The following is a 23502-nucleotide window of genomic DNA, read 5'->3' as shown; positions in this document are numbered from 1 at the left end:
CAAATATTTCCCCTCTGTAACAATGCAAACACAACAACTCGTAGAAAGCTTCACACACTTTTAATCAAAACAGTGTGAAGCAAAACCAATTTATGGTGCCAACAAGAGCTTCATCAAAGGAGTTCAACCACAATTCTCAAAAGCTTCACACACTCTTGATCAAGACAGTGTGAAGCAAAACCAATTTATGGTGCCAACAAAAGCCTCATCAAAGGAGTTCAACCATAATTCTCAAAAGCTTCACACACTCTTGATTAAGACAGTGTGAAGCAAAACCAATTTATGGTGCCAACAAAAGCTTCATCAATGAAGGGCAATTACAACTCGTAGAAAGCTTCACACACTCTTGATCAAGACTGTTCGAAGCAAATTCAATTTATATGATTCATCCAAATCTTCGACTACTACAAGGTGTGGCTTGCATCACAATCTCTTACTCAACAGTGTGGAAGCAAAATTTGGATATGTTGTCTTTCCCACATTTTCAAATTTCTAATTTTCCCAAAAAAAAGAAGAAAGGAAATTGGGAAATTCAACAAAGTTTCACTACAAAAGCTTCACCAACAAAAGCTTCATCAATGGAGGACAACTACAAATTCTCAAAAGCTTCAACAAGAGGGAGCCTTCACAAAGGTTGCTCAAGAGAAGTCTCAGCAGTCGGCAGAGCCCCAGAAAGAGGAGGCACCAAAGGGTGATTATTCGGAGCCTCAATACTAGGCATAATCCTAGAAAAATGAGGCACTGAAGGTTGATCATTTGGAGCTTCATTACGCGGTACAGCCCCAGAAGACGAAGGCAATAAATGCCTTTAGAACAAAACCACAAACCTCTGATGATCAAGTAAAATCTGACCATCAGATTCCTGCAGCTGGTCGAGCTTCCTCTTCATGTTTGTAGCATAGTCATGTGCAAGCCTGTGCAACTGTTTATTCTCATGCTTGAGCCCTCTGATCTTCTGTTTAAGACTTATCACTTCAGCCACCAATGATTCAACTTGGCGGGTTCGAGCAAATAGGCGTTGGGCCATATTAGACACAGAACCTGCACACTGAACACTGAGAGCTAGAGAATCCTTAACAGCCAACTCATCAAACCGTTTGGAAAGTAGTATGTTATCTTTTGGAGTGAGAAGGTTCCTGACCACCACCGCAGTGGTCATATCATTCTTCATCACAGAGTCCCCAACGGTAAGAGGACCAGTAGAAGGATGGGCGCCATATGTTGTCTTGAGAAGGCATGGCTGCCTCTTCACCAAAGTTCAAGTCAAAACAATGGTCGGATGGGCCAGACATTCTGAGAAATGATGAAGGAGAAATGAGGTGCAATAAATCTCTGAAGTAAGGGGAAAATGCCTACAAGCAATAACTCTCTGAATGTACTTCTTGCACACAATTGGTGCTCTTATAAAAGAAAGGGCAACAAGACCGTTGGTTCAAAAATTGAAGAGGCACCACTTTCCAGATTCCAAAGAGGCACCACTTTCCACATACAACATCAGCTCCTCAGGTACCACAGTTAACTTTTCCAAAGGTCTCTGACAAAGTTTAGACACATAAATTTTGAAGGTCTAGCGACCCTACTATTACCCATAAGGGTAAAGGAACAACACCACTGCTTGATAACTAGAAAGTCCCAATGTGTGTCAACCTCCGTGCTTCGTGGCAAGACAAACTGGCAAAAATGCCCAACCTTTACTCACATTCGAGAAAACACTCCTAACAAGATTGCTTGCTCAAAAATCGAAGAGGCACCATTCTCCGAATCTCGAGAGCCAGACTCCCAATAGGATTATTTTCTCAAAAATCGAAGAGACACTACTCTCCGAATTTCAAGAGTCAGACTTCCAACATGATTACTTTCTTAAAAATCGAAGAGGCACCATTATCTGAATCTTGAGAGCCAGATCCCTGACAAGATTGCTTGTTCGAAAACTGAAGAGGCACATCTCTCCGAACTTCGAGAGCCAGATTTCCTTGGATAAAGCTTGTCTGTAATCTTCACACGCAACATCAGCTTTCCAGATACCACAGACCACTTTTTCAAAGTGCTCTGACAAAGTTAAAACATGTGAAGCTTGCAGCTTCCACTACATTCATATAACCAAGAAGGGTAAAGGAATAGCACTACTACTTGTTGTTAGGGAGACTCCTATATATGTCGACCTTCATCCTCCACAACCAGGCAGACCTGAAAATAAAAAAAATGCTCAACTTTTCTTCACATCCTAGAGGGCACTCTTAGCAGAGTCTCTCAAAATACTCAGCTTCTTTTTCCCCCGATAATACCTCTACAAACAAGCCACACCAGAGCAAGAGTATCTCATATCATCAGGGTTAAAAGCAAGAGTATCCCATATCATGTTGTTTCCCTGTCTTTTCCTTTGGCCTTGTTCTTACCTGCAAGACAAGGAGAAAGAGAGCAATCAGTCAGCACTTGGAATCAAGCTTCAAGTCATGAACTGACTGCCTGGAACCCCTTGCTTGATTACTTACCTGGCATTGCTCTTGAGTACTCATCTTCAACATCTTATGCTTCCAGAGAAGATACCACATTTGCCTGAGGAACAGATAGGGGAAGTGAGAAGGATAAAAGGAAGCATGTGGAAACAAGCGTAACACAACACGTGCCGATACATCCACTACTTTGTCAACAACAAAAGTATCCCATATCATCAGGGTCGAACATACTCTACATTTGATGGACTTGTTTTGACCCTCAAATTCTTTAGCCGGTCTTATACTCTAGAGGAAACCAAAAAACCCTCCAGCCCAGTTCAAGAATAAGCCTGTGGAAAGTTACTTCTTCAAAAGCAAAAGTATCTCATATCATCTCTTCTCCATTTGCTTCTCCTTATCCTTATTGTTGTTTACGACACAAGGAGAATGAGAACAATCAACTGGAAGCCGAAGTCGAACATCCGATCCAGGTTGCTTGCTTGGAAGTCTAATTGCTTACCTTATCTGTTACCTCCTTCGGCAAATCTTCTAGCTTGGCGACTTGGGGGACTCCTACTATAGGGTTTATATCGTACTTGACCAAGCCCGAAACTACAAGTAAGCTTCAAGTGAAATTGATACATTACCTTGTGCATCTTCATCGGTTAAAGATACCACCCCTGGATAAAGAAAAAGTACTTCCAGAGAAGATGCCACATCTACATATGAGACAGATAAGGCAAGTGAAAATGATACCACACTTCGGTACTTAGAAGTTTCGTGATTACTCAATGGCTTGGATCTTGCAAGTCCCCAACCGATGAGCTTCCCTTACTCGGGAACTTAGGGGAGCACTGTTTGTACCATACTTGACCAATCCGGAAACTACTGAGTACCGGTCAACGTTATACCATCAAGGACCCAGAAGGGTTTCCCTCCAACCAGGAGACCAATCACATCGCGACATGTGTAGACATTAGAAGCCAATCATAGCGCGACACGTGTCAACATCAGAAGCCAATCACAACACGACACGTGTCAATGTCAGAATGAAACTAGAAACTTTCTTCTATAAATAGAGATCGTTCTCTCACAATATTTCTGAATGTTATTTGTACTAAATCATTCACTAGTACTCACAAAAAGAGAGCTTGAACCTATGTACTTGTGTAAACCCTTCACAATTAATGAAAACTCCTTTACTCCGTGGATGTAGCCAATCTGGGTGAACCACGTACATCTTGTGTTTGCTTCTCTGTCTCTATCCATTTACATAATTATCCACACTAGTGATCGGAGCAATCTAGCGAAGGTCACAAACGTAACACTTTCTGTTGTACCAAAGTCCTCACTGATTTTGTGCATCAACAAACTGCATGATACTCCTGCCAAGAATTTACATAACACGATCGTGACAAGCAACCTCCACTACTTATAAATATAAGTTCATAACTATTAGGTGAAACTCTCTTATATTTTAGCATCAAATCCCTGAATGCAAACTAAGTATGCATCCTTAATCAACACACAAGAACAAGTTATCAATCAAACAGTTAAGCAAATTGCATTCACGATTTATGAAATCATAACTAGATGTAATCAATTCATATCACACATATGTTCATAGCTTTGAATTCACCTCTAGCTAAAACGAAATTAGTTCCACATGTTTGCAATTAAACAAAGACAATTAAAATTAAACATTGAAAATGAAAGATAGAATACACCTAGAAACGCTCCAACAATCCAAAGGTCTTGAATGGCAGGCACGGCTCCAAGCTTCTTCTTCTTCTTCCTTGCAAAGCTGTAGCACAAGTGTATATATTTTTATCTCTGAATTTCTCTCTAGAAAAACCTCAAAACCTGTGGCACAATACAATTTATAGGGCTAGGGTGCGACTGAAACTAAGGAGGAAAATGATTGATGTGTTTAGATGGATTAGGACTCCTAAATTCAGATGGGAAGGTTTTAGAATAGGATAAGGACTCCTTTTGCAGCTGGAGATAAGTTTAGATAATGTTTGGATAATATGGAATAAGATAAGATAAGGTTTGTTAAGGATAAAGTTGGATAAGATAAGGTTGGTTAAGATAATGTTCCTTCTTTTTAGCTTCCTTATCCTCCAAGTCTTGATTTGATTTCTCCAGATTTGTAGCACATTCCTAGCCTCTTTTGATCTTCAAAAACGTCCATCCACCTCGTTCCATTCATATGTTGTCCATTCCAAGCCCAAAACTGCTCTAAAATGCTCCAAATTGCCTTTTCTTGCCACTTTTGCCATTTGAACCTACAAACATACGAAAATGGCTTAAAACACTCTAAAAAGTAGAAACTAACTACATAAATGCAAGAAAACAAGCTAACTAAGTCGCATAAATATGCTCCTATCAATCAGTTCCTCCTCAAAGGATGGCTTGTGTCAATCAGGTATTCCCATGCACAAGTTGGAACAATCAGGCATTCCCATACAAATAAAAAACAACAAGTTAAAAATAAAATCCTCCACAATAAAATTGGTGGCATGAGTGAATTGGAATGAAGGTATTTATTGCTATTGTTTTTCACAAAATATGAAAGTAAAAGTACAAATTTACCCCTACATTTAACAGACATTTGATGGAAAAATCACTTTTGACTAAATTTGCAAACAGACTATGCTACATGGGTTTAAATCTGAATTATTTTACCATAGAAACACGTGGTGTACCACCTCGTGTGATGATCACATTGAAAAATCTATCCCCCACCTAATCACCATTGGACCCCACTTCACCATTTTTTTCCCATTTGCATGCAAAAACACCAAAAAAGACAGGCAAAACGACCAACTCCATTACTCACCACCCAATTTCTTTCCCACTTCATTTCCTTTCCCTTCTCATAATTCTCTCATTTATTCATCACAAACCCTCCAAACATGTCATCAAACACCGCCATCCCTCCAACCTTGCCCTACGAAGAATGTCGCGGTGTTCTCCGCGTCTACAGCGACGGCTCTATCGTCCGCTCTCCGAAACCAAGCTTCGACATCCCCGTCCATGCCAACGGCTCCGTTGCCTGGAAAGACGTCGTTTTCGACCTAACCAATCAACTCCAACTCTGCCTCTACAAGCCCGCTGCAACGACACACTCCTCCTCGTCATTGTCCAAAAAGCTCCCCATCTTCTTCTACATCCATGGCGGTGGCTTTTGCATCGGCTCGCGACCTTGGCCAAACTGCCAGAACTACTGCTTTCATCTCGCCTCCCTGCTCCAATGCGTCGTCGTTGCACCTGACTATCGCCTCGCGCCGGAACGCCGCCTCCCGGCTGCCATCGACGATGGCTTCGCGGCTATGAAGTGGCTTCAAGCCTAAGCCGAGGCTGACGATCCGGACACGTGGCGGACTGATGTGGCGAACGTGTTTGTTTCGGGTGACTCGGCTAGTAGGAATATTGCTCATAACTTGGCGGTTCAGCTCGGGGCCGGTTCGGGTGAGAGGGTATGTACTTTTGGTACCATTTTTTGAACCAGGATCCTCTCCTGAGCAGTTCCCTAGGGATCCTAGGGATCCCGCAATCTTGTCTGTTCATTTTATATCGTGCGGTCAGTTTTCATTAGGTACTATTCATATTTGAATTTTAAAATTTAAATTTTAAATAATTTCTGACCGCACGATATACGATGAACGGATATGATTGCGAGATCCCTAGGGAACTGCTCAGGAGAGGATCCTGGTTCCCCTTTTTTGGTGGGACGGTTTTGACTAGGTCAGAGGCTGAGGGCCCCAAAGAAGCCTTGCTCAATTGGGAGCTTATTGACAAGTTTCAACTTTCAACCTTACCTCCACTTTCTTTTTGGTTTACAACTGTAGAGACATAAGTGGAGTGTGTGAAAAGTATGAATGAATATGTAAATAACGCTATTTTTTAGTATATTAGAGTAAGTAATAGTTAGATTTTCAGACTATGTTAGTCGATCACATAACGTTGATTTTTTACAATACAACTTATTATATATGATTGTTGATGTAATGTCTATAATATTATTTGGCTTTGCTTTGTTGTTAGCAAACGCAAATGTGGAAGGGTAAAATAAACACAAGACTTCAAGTGCATGTTGAAATGTTTACATTAGTTGTGTAAGACCTTGTTTACGAATGGTTTTTGGGTTCAAAAATGCACTTTTGATGCTTCATGTTTTTATGTATTCATGTGGTAATTGTATTAAATACATATATATTCATATGAATTAGATGTGACAATTAGATGATAATGGTACTAAATACATGTAAGTATTGTAGTCAATTCTAAACTTAAACTAAACAATGGTAATTAAATTTAAAAAGAAAAGAGGTTTGTGCAGAGCTGGCTTAGGCTCAGCAGGGGCGGATGCCCCCACTCAAATTTTTTTTTGGTTGAACAAAATATACTCTTTTAGTTGCTTGTGACATTAGTATTAACTCTTTTATGCATTGCCACCGTTGGAAGAGCATATTCAGCCGTAATTTTTGTTTTTTGAGAAATTGGATATTAGTAATGAAATTGTCATTCAACGTTTGAAAACATGAACCGCTTCAAGGAATATTGTAATAAGTTGTATAAAAAATATTATGGATTAATATATAAGTCTTTTGTTGAGTACATTCTTGAACTTTTTAATTTGTGACTTTATTATTTGAGGATGTCCTCATCCATACAGATCTAGCTTCGTCCTTGGGTTTGTGCATGGGAAAATTAAGATTAAGCATGCATGCAGGTTTTGGAGGCTGTCAATACCAATTGGAGAGGACAGAGATCACCCACTTGTGAACCCATTTGGGCCAAATAGCTGGTGCCTAGAAGGAGTGGCTTTTGATCCGATCCTAGTGATTGTAGGTGGAAGCGATCTGCTAAAAGATCGAGCTCAAGATTACGCAGATAGGCTAAAAAATTGGGGAAACAAGATTGATTGCGTGGAATTTGAAGGACAGCATCATGCTTTCTTCACCATCCAACCCAATTCCCAACCTGCAAAGGAGTTGATGTTAATCATCAAACAATTCATTGCTCAAAATTCCACTTGCTGCTAAGACATGCATTGTAGCTATGGCGGCCATGGATCTGAGATTATAAAACAACAAAAAAGCTTTTAAGGTTGTAAAATAGAGTAACAAATAATGTGACAGTAAAATTGTATTTTTGCTCCTGTTTATTCTTAACCTGTTGTAAAATTATCTCTTATCGTTAGGGAAAGTTTGGAATTGTTGCGGTTTTTTTTTAAACTGTTTGTGCTTTAAGAATAATCAGCTGCAAAATAAAGTAGTTGGACATTTGATAAACTATATTTTTAAAGGGTTGTGAGTATGCAAAGCAGTGTAAAAATGTTTGACAAATTTTAATGTAAAAGTGATATAATTGTGAACCCACCATCCCTTAGTGTAGATAATATTGTTTGTTTAAAAAGAAAAAAGTCGTATAGTTGTATGTAATGACAAAAATGGACAAGATAGTGTGGTGATGACGATGACGATGGTGGCGAGGGCAATGGTTGTGATGGTGGTTGGGCTATAGAGGTAACAATGGTGGTTGGAGCGGCGACAACAACGATGATGGCGGTTGTGGTTTGGTGACAGTAGTGGTGGTTGTGTTTATGGTGGTGGTGGTGGTGATGAGGTGGCAACCACGATGGTAGTGGCAGTTGTAGTGGTGGTTGATATGGTTGTGGTGAAGTGGTGGCATAATGGTGATGCTGGTGTAAGAAGTTAAGGTTTGTAGTAGTAGGTGGTGATGGTCACTTTGTTCTCCAAGGATAAAATGAGTTTAGAATGATAAATAATGACACTTTTAAAAATTAATGAGTGTATTACAGGAATTTAAAATATTCATTAAAGGCTCAACTTCGCATTTCTTAAAGCAGCCTTTAAAAGCAACCTACATGCTGCTTTTAAAAACTACTGTCTGGAAGCCATTGCTTGTAAAATAAGCAGGATATTTTATTTTTACCCAACATTTTTTTACTGCTTATCGTTAAAATGAAACAGCTTTTAGTGAAAAAAAGTAATACCAAACTGGGCCTTCGAGAATAAGTACATCCCCTTCGCGAAAATAACTCAAGTTCGTCTCAAGTGCTTGTCTTGTTAAAATATGAGCTTTATGTGTAGGTGCATTTTGGCCGAATGTTTGAGTTCAAATTGGTTTATAAGGTCTTATTGGAAGAGGTTTGTTTGTTCTAATTTTATAAAGGAGAAATTAGGTTCACATCCTTCTTTTTGCTATTCCATTGATTAAAATCCTATTTATTTTCAATTTTTGATCAAGATCCTTGTGTATTAATAACATCATTAATTAATTGAATAATAAAATATTTTTATTTTTAAATATATTCCTTTAGTGTTAAAAATGTTACAATTAGTATATTTATATGACACACCCCGACCAAGGTCAATGCATGCTGGCCGTCACGTGAGAGTGACGTAACCATGTGCACAGTGCAGAAGCGATAAAGATAGCAATTATACGAACAATTAAAAACCAGATTACTAGAGTGCACTTTTAAACAGAAAAGTGATAGGAGTTAAGTACAACAGTAACACTCCTAGTCAGAGCATAAAGTCTAGGTGTAGTCCAGTAGGACAAGTACTAGTTATATAGTACCAAGAATGTCCTACTATTATATGGATAAGTCAGAACTGCCGACATCCTCTGGCCACCAACAACAATCTTACTTAGAACTTGGAGGGGCACAAAACAGAAAACGTGAGTGAGCAAAAAGAAATGTTTTACAAAATCATTTCATTTATCAACTTATCTAACCCCTCGCTGTAAAACATGTATAATTTTCCCATAATCAAGATGTAAGCATACACACACACATACACACACACACACACACACACACACACACACACACACATATATATATATATATATATATATATATCTGAAATCATAACCATTCAATTCATGCTTCACATAATCATTTTCATATGTATGCCATGCCAAAATATAACAAGTAACAATTCAGGTAATAATGATTTCATAGAAGTATGACATGTTAGCCGGAACTCCTGAGCAGTCTGTACGGCTGAATTCATAGTTCAATTTCCATCTAGCGGGAGTCACTACTATGACCTATACGGTAATATACTGCACATAAGTCGGAACCACTGAAAAGGGTATGTACGACAAGGTTGGGTGTAATATAATTATGCTCAATTCTACTCTCTCAATACTAGCTGTGCGATAATAAGTTAGTCACCTACGAGTTAGAACCACCTATAGTGGTCTGTACGATAAGACTGTGCACCTAATTGGATCCAATGTGAGCATATAGTGCGGGAGGTGACATAATTTACAGGCATGTGCCAACTCTCTCTGGCTAAATCGCAATCACTCGAGATGCAGGTTTATGAGCTCATCGTTTCTCAGTCACATCTCATATATCCAACCAAACATGTTCATCACACTACTCAATTCTTCAAATAAACTTATATCTCATTTATTTCATGTCATAAATTGTATGGTTGCACCTAACATTTCGTTAGGCTGCCTACGTACCATAAATAGGGATCAAGTCATTCGTAGTTCACATAATCAAACATAACTTACCTGAACTCACCTGTGCCTCCACAACACCACAATTATATATATATGCAACCATGAAATGCATATTCAGAAAATAAAGGCATTTGGCATATTATTTCAAAGCATACTTTCATTTAAAACACATTTCTGGGAAATATATCAAGTATATAATTATATATTGTAAATAAAAGCCCACTCACTGGTATGTCGACGGGTCGGAGCCCCCGAGTCGCCCGTGGATACGCTCGTCCTTGGGATAAGTCTCACCTATATGTGAATTAACTATAAAAATGTTATTTTAAAGCACATAGGCAAAACTAGCTAATAACTTCTCATATATTGCTCAATTTGGGGATTTGAATATACCACAATGATCTACTCAACGTCGCGGACGTCGAGATATTTTTAAAATAATTTTCCTAGGGCCCACGCGCCCTCACACGCCGAGGAGGCCACAGTGCCATGCGCCCCCACGCGCATCATCTTCTTTGTCCAGACGCCGGAAAAACTAGCCGGCGCCGAAAAACTAGGCAACACTGTAATCGACGATTTCTCACTCGTTTCTTCACCATTTTCCATGAAATTTTCACCAGAACTTCACAATTTTCGAGAGGAAGAAGGCTATACCTTTTAAAACTTCCAAATCTTTCAAAAACGCGTTGGGACAATTTCACCAAAACCGGCCAGTTTCGAATTGAGGTTTCCCGACGTCCACACAAGTCAAACGGACCTCTCCGAGCTTCGTGGGAATCTTCTTAAGCTCACTGTGAGCTTGGATTGTTCTAAAACACAACCATTCAAAAGTTCATGAATAGTGCTCAACTCGGAGCTTGAGTTTTCAACGTAAAATTGAACGAGTTCTTACATGAAATGGGTACCCTTGAACTCGTATGACCCTCACGAACACCATGGTGCCATTTTCTTCTTCGATCCATGATGATTTGGCTTGGTTTGATCTTGTCCATACGGAGGAGAGGGAAAAGAGAGTGAGTCCGAGAGAGAGAGAGAGAGAGAGAGAGAGAGAGAGTGTGCACGGGAGTGAGAGAGAGAATGAAGGCGATGTGGATGTGTGTGTGTGGTCCAACCTACACACCAATCACAACTAACCAAAATTAAGTTCTCATTGGCCCCAAAAACTTAGGAAAATAACCATATTGGTCCATTTCTAAAATTGTCACATACGACTCACAATGCCACAAACGCTCAAGGGCACTTTAGTCTTTTCACATCCGCAATAACAAAATAATGTACATTTCCGAGACGGGTTGTGACATTATATTTATGGCTAAATTTTTTATCATATATTTTTATTTTTAGTTTGTACCTATTTTTAATTTGTACCAATTTTTTTTTCATTTTTAATTTGTACCCATATATTAGTTTCTTTTTGTGCCCATATTTTTTAAAGTTTTATATGTGTTTGTATCCATGTGTATACCATCACGTGACATTGTATATTTAATCAATGATAGAAAAATTACATATGGTATATTTATGTTTTATGCCTAAACTTTGTATCATATATTTATATTTTTAGTTTGTACCCACTTTTAATTTGCAACATTTTTTTTTAATTTGTAGTATTTTCTTTTTAGTTTTATTTTGTACTCATGTATTAATTTCTTTTAGCGCCAATATTTTTAAAAAATTCATTTGTACTCATAATTTTTTAATCTTTTATATGTACCCTAATTTATTTATAATGTACCCATTCTTCTTTATTAATGTCCACTTTGTTATATGTGAAATTTACCAATTTTTTTTGTAAAATGTACCAATTTTTTTAACACTATGGATACATTCTTTTGCCATTTATTATTTCTTATTTTTACATATTTTTTATCCATTTAATCAAAATGTTTGAATTTTTTTATTCTAACCGTTTCTAATAGTATTATAATGAGGGATTTTAAATTTATAGGATTATAAATCTCATAAAATATCAAACAATTAATGTCAAAACTATAAAAATATAAATATTAATTGTAATATAATGAGGTGTACAAAGTCAGAGACTTTGATCAAACTTTGAATACTATTACGATTTTAGTAAAAGAATGTTAAGGATTAGAGACCGCATCCAAAGTATCATTTTTATAAATGATTGAAATTGGGAATGAATCTTGGCTTACTCACTTATATTAAAATTGGGAGACAATATTAGTTTCATCTAAGCATTCTAGTAGGAGAATTGTAGGGATTGTTTGTCTATAAAGATGGAAGAACCATACCTCTTGAAATTCGACTTTGTTTTTCACAAAGTTATTCACCCGAATGATGGCCTTCAATATTCATCTTAAAAACCAGGAACAACACCCTTTGAAGATTTTCGGTTGCATCTAAACATTGGATGGACAGATTGCCTACGTATTCCATTTCTATGATGATCAAACTGTTCTAGTTCCCCTTAGAACTAAAGTGAGAAACTAGAACACTCTTGCTCAAGAGGAGGGGGAAGGGGTGGCAGGTTTTGATGGTGGTGGAGGCGGTATGTTTTTCGTCTAGCTTTCTCTTTTGTTTAGCCTTAAGAGAAAGCTCTCTTGGAACTCTAACCCACCCGTTCATCTTACAAGGACGAGTACTTTTCTCTACTTACTTTCTCTAAATTAGAGAGAATGCATGTGAGGTTGAGCGCTTCCATGTTTTCATGTTACGATGACTAAGAAGACTTGTACACTTATTGAACAAGTACTCATCATCCTGCAAAAAGTGATTTTACTCATCCTAAGTTTAGAATGAAAAATTTCCCTTGATTATTCTAACACAAAATGATCATTTTAATCATTCACATTTCACATCACAAGTACTCATCATCCTTCTAAGCTTTTGGGTCCGAATAAAATTTCCCTTAAATATTCTAACACAAAATGATCACTTTAATCTTAAAATAGGGTGTGCAAATTAAGGATAGCCAATGAGAATATAATGACTTTTTTGCCAAAGAAAAAGAGTAGGACCGCTTTGCTCTGTATTTGAATGGACTTTCATGATAATTTCGTTTTTGACTATATTTTTTTAACAAGGGTAATCCCGTAATGCTAGGTTGGTTAAATTTGTGGACAAAATTTGTAAAATTAAATATTGTGTCACCAATAAGATATAAACATGTTAATCTAGTTGACAAAATTTAGTCTATGAATTTACAATCTCTTCAGATGTGGAAATTTAAGATTACTAAGAAATTTTAAAATGACGGAAATTGAAATGACGAAATTTTGTTGTCTAAAATTTGTTAGTTTTCTAGTTTGGTTAACCTAAAAGAACAATGAAATTTGAATACCTACTTTGTTATTTTTAAACTCTCACTTCTAGATTTGGAACTCTCACTTCTAGAAATTTGGAAATGACACCTGATACATAGAATTTAAACTTGGGAATTTGAGGTCTCTAATTCTATGTTTTTTTTCCACGCAGAATTCTAAATTTCTATGCTTATGAATCAAAACAAGAAATCAGTGTTTGTGAATTTATAAATTCTAACATTTTTTCCCCCACAGTGATCGACTTAAAAATAAAATCTCACCACAGATTTGCTTTTAGCGAGAATAGAATCTAAAACCTCTCACAATGGGTTTCGTGGACATTTTGATTCAAGAATTCAACTGTCCAAAGGGATGTGATATCCACACACCCCTTTTTACTTCTTGCACACCCTTTTAATTTTCGGCCTTCAGATCGGATGAATTAAAGAAGATCAAAGGATAAAAATTAACAAGGAGTGTGAGAGAAGTAAAAATGGGGAGTAAAAATGGGTGTGTGGATAGCACACCCCCTGTCCAAATACCTGTATAACTGAGATCATCCAGAACGTCCATCAAAACCAGTATTGACCGTCCGCGCCTCTCCCAAATTCAAATTCACTTTCACCCTAACATCCCCCCGCCCCCCAAAAAAACAAAAATTCAAATCGACTTCTCCAATCTGGTCATCTCCCCTCTGCTCCCACACCAACACCTCCATCTCCACTCCCTGATCCGAACCACTCACTTTGCTCCGACCCGAAATGCCGTTCTTATCGGACACCGCCAGCGCCATCAAGACCCGCTTCGGGTTCCACGACCACTCTTCAGACCCGGTCCGGAGCACTCCCAATCTCCACAAATCCGCGTCCAAAGAGAGTTTCTCGGCGCTACGGAGCATCGGAGACTGGGACGACGATGATGACGACGGAAAAGCCAGTACCGCTACGACTTCCTCAAACCAAAGCTTCGAGTTTCATGAAGACCCTTCCTTTTGGAAGGACCACAACGTGCAGGTACCTTATACAAAGAAACATTAGTTCTGTGGATTTTTTTTCGAAATTAATTTTATTTCTTCCAAATGCAGGTTAATTTGTGCTTATAATCTCATATGCTTCTCCGATTCGTATTAATTTTGATGTAGTTTTGAGGTTCCTAAATCTCGAAATCATATTTTTAGCCTTTTGTTTTAGAATTGAAGCGCTTAGAGTAAATTTGTTTTGGTTAGGTTATTATTCGGGTTCGTCCGCTTAGCAGCGCTGAAATATCAGTGCAAGGTTATGGCAAATGCGTTCGACAAGAGAGCTGTCAGACAATTACTTGGACTGGCCATCCAGAGTCACGGTTTACTTTTGACATTGTTGCAGATGAGAATGTTAGCCAGGTTAGTTATATCATTTGGCAGTGCTTCTTCATTTTTGCGGCTTTTTGTTTTCATTGGGCGTGTGCTTCATTGAGGTTTGTCATATGCAGGAGCAATTGTTCAAAGTGGCCGGATTGCCGATGGTGGACAACTGCATGATAGGCTATAATAGCTGCATGTTTGCTTATGGCCAAGTGAGGGTTCAACACTTTTTGTTTCCTAAAAGTTATTCTTGTTTATGTGCGTATGTTCTCGGTGATTAGTTTGTCTTTGAAAGTATATTTGGAGGTTGGAGGATGTGTTTTCATATGACTTTAACTGTGTCTATGCAGACTGGAAGTGGGAAGACCCACACAATGCTTGGAGATATTGAGGGAGGCACTCGAAGGCACAGTGCCAATTGCGGGATGACACCTAGAGTGTTTGAATACTTGTTCTCGAGAATTCAAAAGGTGTGTGACTTGTAGAACTAGTGGTACAATTTTGATGCTGTAACATTTTTATGGGGCAATTTTTCAGTATCGGTCCCCGCTGTAGCGTTCAAGTCAAACTAGTCTAAGTTTCAAGTAATCAAGTTAACAAATCCACCTAACTCAAAAAACAGTCATCTTTAATCTAGCACGAGTATAAGGTTGGCTACATGACTCACTTTCCACCATTTAGTACTATTCAAAGCTGAAAGTTAGATGGGAGTTCGATTCTTATCTATGTTTAATATTCATTACAAGATACTAATGCATCTTTCTTTGTTTATTGTGGTGTACCAGGAAAAAGAGGCTGGCCGAGATGAGAAATTAAAGTTTATATGTAAATGTTCTTTTTTGGAAATATACAATGAACAAATTTTGGACCTTTTGGACCCTTCATCTAACAACTTGCAGGTAAAGATAACATACAACAGAGAGTTTTCTGTTTCTACGGTATCAATAAAAATATAATATATGACTTCGTTGTGAATATCATGAGCATATTGCAGATCAGAGAAGACATAAAGAAAGGAGTTTATGTGGAAAATCTCAAAGAGGTTGAAGTGACAAGTGCTCGAGATGTTATCCAACAACTTATTCAAGTATATAAGACCTCTTCTCAATGTTCTTATATCATTTAAGCTTTAAACATTTGAATTAGTAATTTGTATAATAGTGCTTTCCTGTCATTCTGTGAATCCTTAATGTTGTATTTTGATTGATAGAAAAGTTTGTCTTTATCTCATGCTGAATTTGTGGGCACTTACTTTTCTGCAGTGAATTTGCATTATTTACCAAACTTCATTTTGTTACAGGGTGCAGCTAACAGAAAGGTAGCTGCTACTAATATGAATCATGCTAGCAGTCGGTCTCATAGTGTATTTACATGCATCATTGAGAGTAAAGTGAGTGAATTCTCTGTTTTCTATTTACATTTCCTTACAAAAGTTTAATAATCTTGTCTTACTCTTCTTCTTTCTTTTCCAAGTGTGTGTTGGTTTGAGATTTTAATTGATCTTTTGTTATCAGAGGGAATGCCAAGGAGTAGCTCACCATCGTTTTGCTCGGCTTAATCTTGTTGACTTAGCAGGATCTGAAAGGTTAATGTGAATCTTCAATTTTATTTACAAGGAAAGGGGTTGGTGGTAAATAGAAGGATGTTATTGAGTGTTCAACCTGCCCCTATATGTAGTAATAAAAGGGAAAGGAAGATATATGTTAAAATGTATGCTGTAAGAAGCTAGTTTCTATTCAGTTCTTTGCTCTTTTTGATAAAGTGTGAATCTCTAGGGAAGTATGACTCACCGTATCTATGCATTGCTCCCAGTATCCATACCAGAAATACTTCATCATTCATTCAGTGCCCGCAGCGAATAAAAGTGTCCAGTTTATTGATATGTCTATGTGTTCATGGCAGGCAAAAGAGCTCTGGAGCTGAAGGTGAGCGTCTAAAGGAAGCAACAAATATTAACAAGTCTCTTTCAACGTTGGGGTATGTTTTCTCTAATCTTTAGCCTTTTGTAGTTAAAAAAAATCCTAAAAATTTGGTTATCGTTGATGCCAAGTGCTAAATAAATTAAAAATTCATTTTGTTGAAATGAATTTTATATTTTCAGACTTGTGATTATGAATCTGGTGAACATGTCAAATGGGAAGTCACTCCATGTTCCATACAGGGATTCAAAGCTTACATTTTTGCTTCAGGTAACTTGAAATATTATTTAAAATGCTATCAATTTCAGTTAGTTCTGATTTGTGTATATATGTGGTTAGTATTATAGAATAGTATAGTGAAGAATTATACGTTTGATAACATCGTGTATTTGTAGGCTACAAATTTGGGTGTTGTAAGCCTAGTTGTTTGAAATTCTGAATTTCTTGTATAATCCGGATTGTGTGTAGCATAAAAAACTCCATATTGTTTCCTTTTCAGGATTCTTTAGGAGGGAATTCAAAGACAACTATAATAGCAAATATTAGCCCTTCTAGCTGGTTAGTAAATCTCTTTTTCTTACACTTGTTGTACTCTAATTTTACTTTCCGTTTATACCATATAATCATAAGCCTTGTTATGTATCTATGCTAACTATGTTTTGCAGTTCCTAGAGGTCATTGGTTGCGAAGCCCTGTTTTATGTTCTAATTTTGATCTTGTAGAGTTCTTGTTGTTGTACATTACATTTTCAAGTTTATTTACGACATAATCAATTACGTTTAGTGTCTTATGTGGGTTTTTTCAGCTGTTCGTTGGAGACACTGAGCACTTTGAAGTTTGCACAGCGCGCTAAATTCATTAAGAACAATGTATAATAGTTTTTTTCTTTTCTTTTCTGCATGTACATTCTTATGTATTGGTTTTGCTGCTTTGAACATTTTGTTAAATAATTAGATGAGCAGAACATAAAATACATGACTTATTATTTGCATTCTTCTGGTATTTGAACATTGAGCTTTTTGGTACTACTTTATTTCTCCTAGTGGGAAAAAAGGTTTATGTCAGTTATTGTTCTATGTTTACTCAGGCAATTGTGAATGAGGACGCATCTGGAGATGTCATTGCCATGAGGGTGCAAATTCAACAACTCAAGGTATAATGTTTGATCTTCTCTGTGTTTGGGGACTACCACATAGCCAATATTTTTGTCATAGATTATGTTTGCCCTTCTTGCTTGGATATCTTTCGTGAAAGATTATATTGGGGATTGTAGCTTTACTGGTTTATTCATTATAAAATGCATGGCTTCACAAACACCTTAATAGGAGCCATCATAAAACTACTGATAAACATGGTATAATTACTATGTTAAGATAACTTTACACTGAATGTTGATTTTGAATAAGGTAATGGAACACTAAGGATACCGCTAAAAGGCTATCTTGCAGCTTGTTTAATAGAATCACTTCCTAGCAGTGTTCTAAAAGTCCCTGCCTAGGCGCTAGGTGGCTGGCCACTGCCTCGATTAATGCCTAGGCGTTTAAAAATAACAAAGGGTGCCTAAACATGTTTAGCCGCCCACATAGGCAAGCCTAGGTGGGTCTAGGTAGGCTGGCGGTTTTTGACTTTTTTTCTTTAGAAAATGGTTTAAGGTTACATTTTATGTTTTTAATAAATTGTAACAGACTTGTTGGATACTTGGATGAACACATTATATGCTTGTTCCCTATGTTCTCAATATGTCTAGTACTTTATAATTTATACATCATTCTATGTTGCAATTTATGTTTCCCAATACAATTATGTATTATAAGTAGACACTTATTTGTGTCATATAATAAATTTAATTCAGATAATAAAAACCGCCTAGGCCCCTTCCCGCCGCCCGAGTAACGCCCAGTGCCTTTGGGAACATTTCTTTCTAGATTCAAACTAGACAAACTTTACTCAGTTAGCACTTCCTTTCTTAACAACAAGTATACCTTCATTTATTCTCAGAAAGAAGTATCCCACTTGCGAGGACTGGTCAATGGAGGAACTGGAAATCAGGACAATGATATGTTAGCTGTGAGCTTTCCAGGATCTCCAGGATCTTTTAAGTGGGAAGGACCTAATGGATCATTTAGTCCATTCACTTCTAGAAAGAGGACATCTCAGGTTTGTGCGTTTCTTTATGACTTGTATAGTTAAAAATTTGAAAGTGTCTTTTAAAATTTCTTAATAAAAAATTCATTGGATTTTCAGAAAAAAGACTATGAAGTTGCCCTTGTTGGGGCTTTCAGGAGGGAAAAGGACAAAGATATTGCATTGCAGACGTTGGCTGCGGAAAGCCAGGCAGCTTTGCAGCTGGTATGCTGAAAATATAGTCCCTTGTTATATTTTAGAGTTCTTTATGTATTGAAGTTTCAGATTCCTTGGTTATTTCACAAAAAGATTTTTTGATTTGTCATGATGTCTAATTTCATATCATAAACTGATTTTGGATATGGCTTGTACAGTCAAGCCATTATGTTTTAGTTTTGTATAGTTTTGGCCAATATATCAATTTAACTTTCTTCAGTTATTAAAGATTCAAATTTTATTACTGAACTAAATACTGGTGGTGAACCAGGCCAAACAAAGAGAGGATGAAATACAAGGACTGAAGATGAGGCTACGGTTTCGAGAAGCTGGAATAAAAAGGTTGGAAGCGGTTGCCTGTGGAAAGATCTCAGCTGAGACACACTTGCTAAAAGAAAAGGAGGAGTATTTGAAAGAAATTGAGGTCCTACGAGCCCAAGTTGATCGTAACCAAGAAGTGACCAGGTTCGCAATGGAAAATTTGCGGCTGAAGGAGGAAATCAGAAGGTATCTCTTTGTTCTTATTAAGCCATGCGAGCCATCTTTTATCATAAGATACAGTTCTTCCAGCTAGTCTCCTACGGTTGTGGAACCAATCATGATACACTAGTTTTCAGGGTCTTAAATTGATGTAAAATCATCTTGATTCTATCTAAAGAGCCTAAAAATGTATCAGTTTCAGAAACCCTCGTTCACTTACATCATCCATTTTTACATTTAAATGCTATATTAATTACTTTGTTGATTTTTGTTCTATTAGTCTTATATGTTGAATAATTTCTCTAAAATTTACCGGTGCCATTTTTTTATTGCTTATTTACATTTTTATTGCTTATTTACATTTTTATAGGTTGAAGTCATTTTACGAGGAAGGTGAACGAGATATAATGAATGAACAGATCATGGTGTTACAAAACAAGGTAAAGAAATCGCAGAGTGTGCAATTGTTTGGCTTTAATAATTTATCCTTTGTCTTTTCCACCGATATGAACATTCTTCTTGCATACATGCAGTTATTAGAAGCTCTCGACTGGAAACTCATGCATGAGTCAGAGCCCTCGACAGTTCAGGTATTCCATGCAGTTTTTTGTTAAAGTTTGAAGGTTGACAAAGGAATTTATCTTGACATATTTTCAAATCATTTATACTGTAGGATAGAAATCAAGATGTGGTGATGGAAGGTCAAAATGATGATAATATGCTGATTTCCAATCAGGTGAGCTGCAACCTATTTCCTACTTTTCCAATGAAGCTTAATCTCTTATTGCTTTTAAATGGTTAGTTTCCGAGTTGTATTTTTTATGTTCCAAATGTGTGATACCTTAATGTGAGAGTTGTTTGTCTCAATAACTTGTTGAACTGGAAAGTAACATCAGCGACACGGTGAGCAATGTCTGACATCAAATTAATTTTTTACTATGACCTAATTTTAACATTTAATCATCTTGCATCTGCATCATGTTGTTCGAAGAGCATTGAACTAAATTAACTTTCAATTAAGATTTAAGTTCCTGAAGAAATGGTCATGTTTGCATCAAAAATTCAACGAAATACTATATATTTTCTTTTTAAATTTTGAATTTTTGGATTCGGGGTGCTTGAGTGATTGAGTGTCACGCTAAAAGAGGTTGGATTGGAATTCAAGTTGCGCCATATTGTACCATCTCTGCTTTTATTTTCGTGTTCGTTGCTTTTTCTCTTATTTGATGTTTCTTATTCTTTTACATCTATGTGAACAGGAACAAGCATCACCTTGGCAGTCTTCAATTAAGGAGGAGAATGAATTTCTCCGTATGCAGGTAAAACATGTAAAAAACGTTTTGAGCTTTATTTCTGATAGAAGTGGTTTCATATTTGATGATAAATTGTTCATGGCAGGCCATTCACAACCAGTCAGAAATGGACACACTCCAAAAGAAACTAGACCTCTGCCTTGAAGAGAAGGAGACTTTGGAAAGGTAATAGTTTAGTAGTTTTCTACTGCGAGTTTTTACTTTTTTGTGAAATATTCTGCAAATCCTTGGGTGTCAATTTTTTAGTGTAATGAGATTAGGTTTCCACTCTATAACAAGTGGCTTAACATTGCAGGAATATCAATGATTTGATGACAAAACTTGAAGAAGAGAGATCGGCAAGAGCAATGAAAGAAAAGACACATCAAGTTGAGCTTCCTTCATCCTCAGCTGATGTGCCGATTATGAACTTCAGTGATCAATTGGAACTGAAGACAATGGTCGATGCCATTGGTGCTGCAAGTCAAAGAGAAGCTGAAGCTCATGAGACTGCAATAATCCTGTCCAAAGAAAATGATGAACTGCGTATGAAGCTTAAGGTTTTGATTGAAGATAACAATAAACTCATTGAATTATATGAAGGGGCGACTTCAGAGACTAGTTACAGAAATATTAACAAATCTGAGTGTGCTCATGATGGCACCAAACGCCACAGTAATGGTGGTGGTTTTGTAGAACTTGCCAAAGAAAAGGAGGCTGAGATGAATAAAGTGGTTGAGAATTTGGAGCATCAACTTGCGGATTTGCATGAAGAAAACGAGAAACTAATGGGTTTGTATGAAAGAGCCATGCAAGAGAGGGATGAACTCAAAAGGGTGCTTGCATCTGGTGGACAGGAAAAAGTTACAGCTAAGGATGTGCTTGCTTCTGATGGAGGTGCATCTCCTATGTCTCTGGAGGGAAAGAATTTTATTGGCGATGATGGTCTTTCTGGTTCTGATGGAGGACCAGTCCCAGTGGAGGAATCTGGTTTATGTGGAGCGAATGTGCAAACTGGGTTCAGCCATATATCTGATGAAGTGAAAGCAGATATTGAAGAAAGTGGTGGCTCAAAATCTGTGCTTGATATGGCCGGTCTATGTACCGTTAACACTAAAGGGGATTCAGGAAATGAGTCTGATGTTGGAATTGCGTCTGACATGGAACTGGACACGTCAGATCTCACCACAGTAAAGCTTTCAGAAGATCTCAATTTGGCCAGAATGAATCTGGAAAGAGCAGATGAGCAACTTCTAGATTCTGCAAAAACAGTTGCCGTATTTGGTTGCATGGAGAAATTAATCTTAGAGGTTGGCAAACTCTCAAGAGAAATTGAAGCAACGGAAGATGAAATTCAAGTCAAGCAGCAGCTTTTTGAATCCTATGAACTCCTCTCTGAAAAACTGAAAGAAAACAGCACTCTAATTGACAAAAAGTTGTCAGCTCTCAAGTACTCCCTATCTTGCTTTTCTTCCTCAGTTGTTTACTTTGAGCAGCGAGAGGCTCGGGCAAGAGCAAGGGTAGCAGCTTCGACATCTTATCTGGACCAAAAGAATGGGGAATTGGTCTTCCTACAAACACAAAAGGATGAAATAGCTGCTGAGCAGACGAAAATGCAACAATCTGAGGTCGAACTAAAGAAAAGTCTTGCATGCCTCAAGTCAAAGCTGGATGATGAAAATAAAAAACAAGAGAATGAACAGGTTCTCTTTGCGATAGATAATGTTGAGAAGACAGACCCCTCACAGAAAAATTGGCATTTGGGAGGTAAAGCTACTGAGTTACTGAAGTCCGCGGAAGAGAAAACTAAACTACAGACAGAGATGAAACTATGTCGAGAAAATATTGGAGTCACGAGAAGGGAACTTGAGGATCTGAACAGGAAGTTTGGGAAGGTAGACAGTGAGCTGGTAGCTGTACAAGTGGAGATGCAGAAAGCTGTGAAGTCAGTGGGAGAGATGGAACTTGCACTCGAGAATGCAATGAAGGAGAAAGAAATGCTGTTGGAAGTAAGTGATAACGGAAATACTGAAATTGAAAGCCTGGTTATTGAGTACCAGCAGCATTTGTTTGAATCGGAATTGAAGGAGGCAGAGTCAAAGATTTTAGAGGAAGACTTGCAGACTGAATTACGAAAGTTGGAAAAGCTGCGCAAAAAAAGGGTTTTAACGGCTGAGAAGACAATGCTGTTGTTGGACACGAGGTTTCATCCATGCTTGTTATCAGAAAAGATGGAGGAAGAGCTTCAGAGTGTTAGGAAATATGTTGTAGAGGCAAAGTCATTGCTGCTAGGTGAGGCCAATTCAACTGTCAGTTGAAACCCGATCGAAAACTACGGTATTTCAACAAGAAGATGCTTTGATTGTTACACTTGTAATTAGGAATCACTCCTCTTTTCTGTTTTGTATGAGCCAACAATATTGTCTACTGCTTCATTTCAACTTTTGTTGTTTTTCTTGTTAAGTCAGTCCATCTTCCAAATTAGAGTGTTCAAACTTCAACAGCAGGAATGAAAAACATCTGTTTTATCAGTGATTTTGTCAATGAACCTGTAAAATACATCTTTAATTAGTCTCTCCCGTGCGTAAAATAAATCTTGTAAAAAACTCTCACAACCTTGAGAAAAATACTAATTCTCCTAACCCCTTTGTTAGCACATATTCAGTTCGTTGGAACATCATTGGGTTGGCAAACAGCAACATATTCAGATTGGGTGTGCATCACTAGACCATGGAACTAATCTGTTTGGGAGTACCTTTAGTTTAGTGAAACAACACTACTTCTAGTTGGGTCAATTATCTAAGTCTTAACCGACGAAAAGTCTTTGATTTTTTTTGCCAAAATGTCACTTTATTAGCTTCCCTAGGGAAGTGAGGTGTTCTATGATCGAGTTCGGCATTCAGACGG

General features: G+C 37.5%; 1 protein-coding gene and 1 pseudogene across 2 annotated transcripts; both read left to right on the top strand.

The window, feature by feature from the left end:
* The first annotated feature begins 5353 nt into the window (after nt 1-5353).
* LOC103422912 (carboxylesterase 15-like) lies at nt 5354-7489 on the top strand (annotated as a pseudogene).
* Nucleotides 7490-13842: 6353 nt separating this feature from the next.
* On the top strand, nt 13843-23126 carry LOC103448129 (kinesin-like protein KIN-12E). Of its 2 annotated transcripts, XM_008387372.4 has the most exons (22): nt 13843-14235; nt 14448-14603; nt 14693-14776; nt 14915-15034; nt 15350-15463; nt 15559-15651; nt 15865-15954; nt 16079-16149; nt 16467-16541; nt 16666-16753; nt 16983-17041; nt 17289-17352; nt 17571-17636; nt 18482-18640; nt 18728-18832; nt 19095-19330; nt 19674-19743; nt 19837-19893; nt 19977-20039; nt 20563-20622; nt 20702-20781; nt 20912-23126. In XM_008387372.4, exons 1-22 carry the CDS (start codon nt 13984-13986, stop codon nt 22911-22913), a joined length of 4164 nt encoding a protein of 1387 aa, XP_008385594.2. In that variant the 5' UTR covers nt 13843-13983; the 3' UTR covers nt 22914-23126. The 2 variants fall into 2 exon arrangements, with proteins under 2 accessions (XP_008385594.2, XP_070664320.1); XM_070808219.1 differs by lacking the exons at nt 18482-18640; nt 18728-18832 and having other exon boundaries at nt 13856-14235.
* Nucleotides 23127-23502: the final 376 nt, after the last annotated feature.

This window comes from Malus domestica, chromosome 11 (assembly GCF_042453785.1).
Source record: "Malus domestica chromosome 11, GDT2T_hap1".
NCBI lineage: Eukaryota > Viridiplantae > Streptophyta > Magnoliopsida > Rosales > Rosaceae > Malus > Malus domestica.
This window is presented reverse-complemented; position numbering and strand designations above follow the sequence as displayed.

Coding starts and splice junctions, on each gene's coding strand:
- LOC103448129 (XM_008387372.4), top strand. CDS start 13,984: ATGCCGTTCTTATCGGACACCGCCAGCGCCATCAAGACCCGCTTCGGG. Junction 16,150..16,466: donor GACTTAGCAGGATCTGAAAG/GTTAATGTGAAT, acceptor TGTTCATGGCAG/GCAAAAGAGCTCTGGAGCTG. Junction 17,637..18,481: donor TGCAAATTCAACAACTCAAG/GTATAATGTTTG, acceptor ATTTATTCTCAG/AAAGAAGTATCCCACTTGCG.